Here is a 9,757-nt window from a genome sequence, read left to right as displayed (position 1 = left end):
AATTTCTCCCTCAATGATTACTAGTCTTTATACATACTTGATAGAGTTAACATACTCTTTCATCCCGTATGACACATGGTGAGACCTTGGCCTCAGTCTCGTCATAGGTGCGGAGGCTCCCACAAATGACCATGTAATTACTCGTTGACAGAATCCATGGCTAGCCTATGTATCCATTTTTGGTTCCCCAAAAACTGATAATTGATGCACGAGACCACCGCAGTATCACTCCCTAGATTAGGGGCATTGGTCCAGAATTTTACGATTGTTGGCCCCACAACGAAATCTGTGCACAGATATGCTGTGTGTGTAAACTTTCTGCTGTTGAAGACCCAACTCTGTTTACAGCAACTGCACAACACACACACACTATACTATGGTTTTAGGCTTTTAGCTACCCAAAATGGCATAGATCTGACCCATATATATCGCAGATTGGAATGTACGCATACTATATTTTACAAGATGATCATACGGTACCTATAATATGAACGACATTATGGACGATAAAGAGGAATTTCAAGTACTTAAGAGTGACTCTGCATAAACCACTAAGTTGGGTCAGAGGCAGCTAATTTTTAATCAAATGATTAAAGTTAGGCGACTATTGATGTACATCAGCAGTGTCAGACGAGCTGCACAACAGCGGCGATTCGCAAGGCCCCGTTTTGGAGGAGATCATCAAGCTCGTCGAATAACAAAGCGCTACGCCAACCCCACCCCTTGGGTGCTTTTGGTAAAAGAGTTCCTGTCTGCTTGAAGCTTCCGAACACCATTACCTCTCTTTTGGATGGGCAAATTAACTGTAACAGAAAGGAAAAACCAACTCAAATATGCTATCTTACAAGCTCCACATGCAAGTACGACTTGCAAAGAAAGTAGAGAAAATGGCCTACGTCATGTAAAGATTACCGAAAGCTAATGTCCAAATACAACTTTTGCATACATAAAATTCATCCAGAATAATGTGGCAGTGGCATGTTTGAGATTGTTAGCCAAAAATGTGAGGATTTTGGTTTGAATGGAAAGAACTGCAAAAGGCCACATCAAATTATGTAGACAAACTCTATACAAAAATTATGTTTGGTCAATGTCATCCGAACTCACTTGATATCGTGCAGTAACCTTTTCGCGAGAATCCACATACATATGAACCTGAAAACACAGGATACAAACACTTAAAACTTCCATAGCGTACTACTCCAGGACTAAACACTTTCTACTTTTGGTAGTTGATGCCGTAGTTTCAATGCTACGAGCGTAAATGAAATGCTGCAGCCCATAGGCTGGGTTCAACCTCTGCAAACCCATCCCCCTGTGGTGCTCGAACCAGCGCACCCCTATGCAGAGGCCAGAATTGCCCACTCGCTCTATGCTGGTGGGGTTGAGGACAGAGGACTAACCTTCGTCCTTGAGCCTTAAAAATCAGTTATGACAATTGCCAAAAGCTAATTAAGCAACTGGAAGCTTGATGGCTATGCAAATATGATTTGTGACTGGAAATTAACAAACAGGGCAAAAGGTGACTGTCGTCGAAAAGTTTTTGTCAATGGATTGCCTCATGTTCTAGAAACAAGAACAAGGCTGACCTTTCTTAGGGGATCTGTTATCTCTGCCTTCCGTCGATGGAGAAATAATCCTGAATAATTGCATACAATTAGAAGGAAACTTCAACACACGATAACATAATCTTTCCTGCCCGCATGAAAGATAAATCTAAGGCTAAATCCTTTAGGTAGTTGGGAGATTACCAAGAGTCCTGCGTCCTTGAGGGTCTTCATCATTAAAAGCCTGAACACTAACCTAGATGATATAATAGAAACAACTAATCAATTTTTCCGCCCCTAGTCTGAGGTACCATATAAACGATATCATAACATTCAGGAGATAATATTTCAGAAAAAGCATCAAATGAAGGATATTGCATACCTTCCACAAAGAACCAGCATAAAATACTTCTGAAGAGTGCTTGACCTGGCCATCACTGAGCCTGTGCACATCCTGGAATTCCACCCTACAGAACAAACATTGGATTGTCAGCACAAATGCTAGTCGATTTCCTTTTGCAACTTTATAAAATAACCTCAGAAAAATAGCAGTCATTTGCTTATCCATATGATACTACAACTTACTGCAATCGCATCAAATAAGATACATGACAAAACAGATATACAATAGTTTGTTGGGTTGATCGGCTACGTGTTACAGGAGCAGAAGATGTGAACAAAAACACAAACTCAACTAACAGAGAGTCAGAGACTAATAGATATCTCACTAAAGGAAAGTGATAAAACAATTGTTAATGGAAGTGTTAAGAGGGAGGGGAAGACCTAAATTGACATGTGACGTTGTGGTAAAACAGCATATGAAATTATGATACTTGATGATATAGCTCTTGACAGAGCAGAGAAAAAAGATTCATGAAGCCGACCTCAATAAATTGGAATGCAAGGCCTAGTTTGGTATGGTTTATGCGGGAGATACAAGTGCAATGAGCAGAATAGTACCCTAAAAGTAACAGTGGCCTTGCTTCTGTCCAGAACAGTTTTAAAGAGTTAGAAAATTGATCCTATTAGTATTGTCACAAATTGGGACATGGGATGAGCAATAACTATATTTCCTCAAGGAAGCTGCCTTGTTCAACATCTTCCCACAACATAAAATACTTCAATATTAACAGTATGCAGATGTGAAATTAATCAGCACGTCAAAAAATAACTTACGCAAAACGGAACGGAGGGAAGTGATTCAAAGGTGTCTTCATATCCAAAGATATAGAACTGTTCGCATTTTCCCACTCAATTCCAATAGTGTGCTCTGGTGACTCTAGCATCTGCACAGCAATGTCACTAGTACTAGGCCCAGCAACAGAAGGCCCAGATCCAGTCAATCTGCTCTGTAGATCCATCTCATACCCACTCTCCGTTTGCTCTCCATGAGCACCAACCATGTTTACACCTTGGCTCAGCCCAACCAAAGCAGTCAATCCATCACCAGCCGGGTCACCACTGTGGTCACCTCTAGCTTCTGAATCATCATTGGCAAGAGACTGCTGGCAGTTTCGGTTGCCCACACCAAATGGTACACGGGAAAAGACAAAACGTGTTGGAGGCCAAGCATCTGCTGGCACAAATGTGGTCCCACGTCCAATACCAGCTAACCCATCAATGGCCCCTCTCACATGAACTCTCACAGGCCTAAAGATTCCGTTTCCATCACCTTGGGTAGAATCAGTGACATAAACATTTCCTACATTACTTGGTTGATTATTGTGATCATGCCCTTGACCATAATAACCAGTAGCAGCAACTCCACGTGAAAATCCAAAATGTTGCCTGCATGTGCAGGCCATACTGACAAGGCAGCAATTTTTGCAAGTGTCAGCACCAATTTCTTGCACCCGCTGGCTCAAAAGCATCTGCAAGATATGCATACAATTTTAGAAACAACGGAATAATAGAGCATTAGACTCCCATTCCCATTGATGGATTCAACACAGACAACAGTTAGTTCAGGGAGTACTAAAAAAATGGCAGAGCAGTCCAAACTTCTGGTTCTGGCAGCTATGCAAATGTCCAATCCAGTCTGATGGGTCAAATAATGGAAATTGCCAAGGCCGAACATACCATCATTTGTGTAATGACAGTAATAGATAAGGCTCCATTTTTTCCCATCTGAAGTACTTTACAACAGAAAATATTTCCCCTGAACAATCTTTTTCATTTTATTTACCGGTGTTTGGTTCACAAATGGAAAATATGTTTCAACACAAAAGTTAAAACATGGTCCTTTGCTGCATGAAGGCCATCCAAATATGGCTAGGGAAAGTGCCAAGGGTATTGGTGGAAGTTTACTAGCGGTATGAAATGGATTGGTGGGATGTGTGTTTTGATTCCGACACCTGAGAGTCAATTGGCATGAAGTGACTAAGACAATGGCACAGGAGTGAAAAGATCACACAAATGACTGACAAGCTTTGTGGGGTCAATCATTCACAGCCTCAAGACGAACATTCCTGTAAAACCATTCTACTTTTATTCAACCAAAAACTGTAGAATGGGTAAGACATATTTGAGGAAAATATTTTGCATCAAACAAAAGGAGCATTAAGTGCTCCTACTTCCTGGTCATTCAAAACATGCGTCATGAACCAGAATCCAGGTGGGTTAGGAAATGTTTGAGATAGAATACTACCGAGGTTCAATCTTGAAACACCTTATTTTTTCTATCTCATGTTGTCTGAGCCATCTTATATGCATCAAGAAAAGTGTCACACGAACTAGGGACGCTTCTCTTTTCTGAAGAATTTTAAACATGGCAACTAACAACAGTATGGAAATGCATATGAGTTTCAGACCTGCAGCCAAAGACTATCATTGACAGCTTTGCAAGGGAACCCCAATTCTTCAAGATGCTTTCTCACATTTAGAAGTGCTTGGAAAGACATATTACAATACAAAAGAGAACCTCCTTCAAAGATATTGACGAACGCGTCATATTCTTCCTCACTCATGCCACAGTTCCCTTTGGCATAACCTTTCACCTGTCTTCGACCCACTACCCTGCCCCCCCATGATAAAGGAGGCATGCCACATCTCCCCCATTCACCAGGCACGAACCCATTGTATGAAGCGTTCATTGTATTGCAGTGCCTTTGGTCCCTGGAAAGCCAACTATTGTTATTCAATTGGTAGCAAGATCCTTCTTCAGACGGCCCTTCCATAGCAACACCATTACCTGTCAATCCACTCGTTCCAACAGCACTTGGCATTTCAAGATAAGAAGATAAGGATCTAACATCATCCATATATGAAAGTGAGTTACTCGATGAAAGCTGTTCAACGTCGCCATTGTATCTTGGCTCCATATGTGAATCCATGGGTGAACCTTGTAACAACTGTTGTTTTGAACTATGGACCCCAGTTTCAGAACCAACCACACCATCCGTAGATTCAACCATAACATTATGAGCAGCATTAAGAGCTTCAAGGTCATCTTTCAAACTCATGCACCCTAACTCAGATTCCAACTGTTTATCAGTGCCCCTATAGCTCAAGTTGTTTCCCTCTACTTTAGGAAAATCAGGATGAGAATTTGTTCCCATCTCAGTAGACAAACATCCTTCCTCTGGCTGTTCTCCTTTGCACAAAGCACATTTCGCAAGAAATGTGTAAAATGCCAATTCAAACCTTTCAATTGAAAGAGAAAATGTGGTCATTCAGCTGAATCAGAATTCAACTTCATATTAATAGCATAGAAAGCAGTTAGGATTGCCCTCACCGTTTCTCTTCACTAGGTACCCAGAGTTCATCTGAGGTCAGCAGTGCTTGCAAAGTTTGCGAAGAAAGTTTTGGAAGCACCTATAATTTAAACGAGAAATTGCGATGCATATAATACCTGATTGAAGTAATTGTGCAAAATACTCGACTAACATTTCATAAAAGTTGAATAGCATGCGTGTCTTTGTTACGTACATATTTTGTCACAATATGCAGTAGTTACCAAATAGCAATACCAGTTCTAGGTAATGGGTTAAATAGTGCGGTAAGTTGGTGGGTTAGTTTCCTTTTTGTAGGTTAATGGGTAAGTGGGCTGAATAATATTTGTTACAATCTTATACTGTGAAGAATAGAGGTCAAGTTTCTCCTCAATTTGAGCCAATAGAAGGCCCACCCCCCTCAAAGTGGGCACCCTCTTCCCCTATAACTTATTTTAAATAAATTCATAACAGGGTTCGTATCAAAGGTGTCCTGGACAATGGGTTCACCCCAACATTCTTGAATAACTTGATATGCATTGTTGGATCCATTTCCTAATAGCTTAGCTTTTATGATTATTGGTAACTTAACATAGTATAGGTTGTGTGGCAGTTCTTGAGTTCAAGTCCCTCTGTTTGTATTTATTCCCCGTTCGAATTCTTCTTCTCCCCTTTGTATTCTGTTTCGCTCTATCTGCGAAAAATTTGCATCTCCACGTGCAAGACAAGGTTGCACGTAAGACAGAATGGTGATAGCTTGACATATTTGGTCAATTTCCTATCAGCTTAAGCTTTTGGGACTACTGGTAACTAAACAGTCTTGGCTTCACTGTGCAAAGATCTATAGCAACGAAGGTAGCAATTCGACAAATTTCAAGATGAATTGAGTGCCGACTACCGATCAAAGGAACAGACATGGTATCAGATGGGAAGCTACTTAAGTACAAGAAAAATCCACTAGGAAAAAGATTGAATGTGTATTGGATGGAGATGAGACAATTTGGGCACCAATAGTCTATTCACCCAATGAATTTTCCTGGGTTTGCTAGTTGGTTTGAAGTGGCCAGGAAAAAAACTTTTCCTTGTATTCAATGCCGCATTCAAGATCACAATTTGTTCAAAACAGCCTCTGCAAGAAGACAATTGGGTATTTGTAAATTTTTAAATAGATTGGTTAGATGATTTTTTAACCATCCTAGCTTCTTGATGATGTCTCACAGCCTGCAATTCAGAAAGTAATATCTCCTTCTGTCCTTCATTACCTCTTTCAACTCCATATCACCACTTTGGCAAAGGTAGCCCCAGCAAGCATTTCTAACACGTTCTCCATGTATACCGTAATCTTGGCCCTCCGCGAAAATCTAAATCACAAATAGAGAAGTTAGTTCAATAAAATAGGGTCCACAAAACTAATACAGCCCACAAGCATCTGGAACCTGATATGCTAAGAAGTTTGAAGTCCAAAGTTCAGATATAATGAAATCAGTGCAAATTGCACATAAATCCTGCATGAGAAAACAAAAAAGGAAGGGATTACATCGTTGAGGGCGCGTAAGACAGGAAGATTCACCAGCTTTCATATTCCTCAGTTCATTAAGTATAACTCAAGAAAGCAACATTGATTACACGTTTGAGATACCTGAAGGTCAAGAAAAGAAGCAGCAGCAAGCACACGAAAGGCGTTACTATCATTAAGCGTAGGGTGATGCCCGTAAAGATACGCCAAAGCCATTGATATGGCCTCCACATTAACATTCTTGTCGTCAACATGCAGGGTCACAGTTGGAGCATTAGCTTCCTTCCAAGGCCCATGAAGCATGTTTCTGCCGGCAAATAGCAACTAATGAAGAAATAACACATAGTTGGTAAAACATTTTTTTACTTACAATGACATATTGTAGATGATAGGCTTACACACTGCTACTCAAAGACAAAATAAGTAGTCATCAAATAACTCAGAGAACAGTAACTCTAGTCCACCCTGGAAAACCAAATATAGCAATTACATCTGCTAGGAAATTAGCCTTATTCCTCTGTCAACCATAACGTATCCTTTCTCACTGCCTTAATTAAGCCCTGACTTCTACCTTTCTTGAAGCTTGGCATCATTGGCACCAGAATTTTATTACCAATAGCCAGAACCACACCTTTTCCCTTCAGCTTATCCAAACAACACGAAAAACCTAAATGAACCGGCAAAACACATAGATAGACGAACAGTGCGATGCATGAATGCCTCCCCTTTCTTTCATACAAGTAACAAGGCATTACATATGAGCACAAAATTGGGGGAAACTAAAGATACCAATTAAACTGCACTCCAATTTTGTCAAGCGACCATCCTGTCAAGCATTTTTTTTACTTTTCAAACGGGCCCTGCTAGGGGACAGTGGACATTGGTCTCTAGATAAATCGAGATGCAAGTAAGCTGATCCAGACACCCGAGTTATGAGTTGAGTTTCGTTCACCCTCCACTTAATAGGGTAAACATTATCTTCCTTCCTATTGGTTGAAATGGTGTGGATCCCACTGCAAAATGATGTTAAGTATGACATCATTTTGTAGTGAGCTTCACACCATTTCAACCAACATGAAGGAGGGTAATGTTCACCCTCTTTCAATAAGGGTGAACAAAATTGCACTCCCCGAGTTATAAAACAAACCATGCAAATCAGGAAGCTTTGCTCCGGCTTTAATTAGCCCTTGCCAATAGACAGTAGGATTGGTCCCGCCATTAATTAGTTGGAGTGCGCTTAAGCTATTCCGTACACTGAGTTATAAAAAAAACAAAAACATGCACATCTATAGATAAACATGTCTGTGTACATATCTGTAAAGATACCTGAAGTAGGAGCTCCGGGAGAGGATGAGGCGGTGGAGGTGATAGGTGGAGCCCATGGCATGAACGACGATGTCGGAGAACGAGCCACCGTTGAACCCTTCGAGCTGTATGTGGTCGCAGAGAGAAGTTAGGTTACAGTCGAGCGCACGCAGCTCTCCGCTGCTCCGATCGTTGTCGGAGTGCTGCGACGACGACGCCTGCCGCCTCATCGTGGTCGTCTCCATCATCGGAATTAGCCCTCCTCCGCCGTTGCCGTTGCCACCTTGCGGACGATGCTGCCTCGGGTACTGCGGCGGCGGCGGCGGCGGTGGATTCATTTCTCTCTCTGCGAAGTGCATGGTTTTTATTATTGGTGCGGGGAGGGTAACGTAGATCGACGCCGTTCTCGAAGCTCGCCTGAGAGTGAGGGGAAAATTGGAATAAATTTTGTGGATATTTGGAGCGGATAATCCACTTCCTTTTTTGTATCGTTATAAAAGAATTAGAAAATGCATTCACATAAATAAAAATAGGAAAATAATTTTGCCACTTCATTTCTCGTTAACGCTACCCCAACAAATATATTTTGTTACAAAAAATATACTTGCAGGGAGTGACGTTAACAAAAAAAATGAATGACAAGATCAGCAGCCAAAATATATTTAAACAAATTAAACGGTTCAAATTCAACCGTAAACGATGATAAATAGGTTACAACGAATGATAAATATTACTATAAAGGTGATTTGGGTAATGGTCATGTGAATGGACCACACAACATTCTTTTCTAACTACCAGTCTACCAGATTTATTTTCCTACTTTCATAGATAAAAATAGGTTCCAAATTTATGGAAAGTGGGGAGGAAGACCATAATGCGTTCGGATCTTAATCGCATAACTCTTTGATAGAGTCGGATTTTTGGATGCTGTAGCGTAGCCAATTTGGCCATTCTTTTGCCACGGGCGACTCATATTTGATCCGAACATCTACATATCTGATTGTCCATTGCTCGGATTAAAATTCGAGCTTTTCTATCATCGCACATGAACGGCCAAATTAGCCTCACTGCACGCTATAGTGCGGGGAATAATTGTACAATTGATCCAAAAAAAATTATGGATCAATTGTACAATTATGTATGTTTTTGTATACTTTTATGATTTCTTTCATTGACACCAGCAATTGATCCAAAAAAAATTATGGTAGAAAGATCAAAGAATTTAGGCTAAATGGGCTAAGTTTTGACTAGAGTAAATTAGCTTACTTATATAAATTCTTTTAAGTTTTCTAAGTCAAATTATTTTTTACTCTTTTGATTTGTTTTGACAAGATACAATTTGTAAACTACAAAATTATGATTGAGAGCGAAGAATTTACTAAAGACACTAATGGAGCAATACAAATGTATTTATATTTAGGATAATGATTTTGACACTCTTTTTTTTTTTATAATTGCACTCTAATATTTGACTTTTAGTATTTTTGCCATTTGTATTTTAAATACTAAAATACAAATATTGAAGTGCATTTTATAAAAAAAAGTGGCGTGTCAAAATCGATTGCCTTGTATTTATTCTTGTTGTTTCAATTTCAACTAACGTGGTTTTCTATCATTCATTTCGAAATGCAACCAGTATGTTTTTTTTTTATTTTTTCAATATTTTCATTAAAATGAAT

General features: G+C 39.9%; 1 protein-coding gene across 1 annotated transcript; it reads right to left on the bottom strand.

Annotated features, from left to right (window-relative positions):
- Nucleotides 1-395: 395 nt before the first annotated feature.
- On the bottom strand, nt 396-8,554 carry LOC131324509 (uncharacterized). The gene is made up of 12 exons (XM_058356490.1): nt 8,100-8,554; nt 6,897-7,080; nt 6,694-6,762; nt 6,520-6,618; nt 5,281-5,360; nt 4,358-5,189; nt 2,724-3,418; nt 1,930-2,014; nt 1,752-1,803; nt 1,590-1,639; nt 1,108-1,155; nt 396-803 (listed from the first exon to the last, which is right to left on the bottom strand). The coding sequence occupies exons 1-12, from the start codon at nt 8,435-8,437 to the stop codon at nt 627-629; spliced, it is 2,709 nt and encodes a 902-aa protein (XP_058212473.1). The 5' UTR covers nt 8,438-8,554; the 3' UTR covers nt 396-626.
- Nucleotides 8,555-9,757: the final 1,203 nt, after the last annotated feature.

The sequence above is a fragment of the Rhododendron vialii genome, chromosome 4a (genome assembly GCF_030253575.1).
Source record: "Rhododendron vialii isolate Sample 1 chromosome 4a, ASM3025357v1".
Taxonomy (NCBI): Eukaryota; Viridiplantae; Streptophyta; class Magnoliopsida; order Ericales; family Ericaceae; genus Rhododendron; species Rhododendron vialii.
This window is presented reverse-complemented; position numbering and strand designations above follow the sequence as displayed.

Bases quoted from the DNA above. Each gene is read 5' to 3' on its own strand.
- LOC131324509 (XM_058356490.1), bottom strand. From the start codon at position 8,437: ATGCACTTCGCAGAGAGAGAAATGAATCCACCGCCGCCGCCGCCGCCG. The intron at 3,419-4,357 runs GTCTGAAACTCA...CATATCTTGCAG, and splicing joins ATGATAGTCTTTGGCTGCAG to ATGCTTTTGAGCCAGCGGGT. The intron at 1,156-1,589 runs GTCAGCCTTGTT...CTGTGTTTTCAG, and splicing joins TAACAGATCCCCTAAGAAAG to GTTCATATGTATGTGGATTC.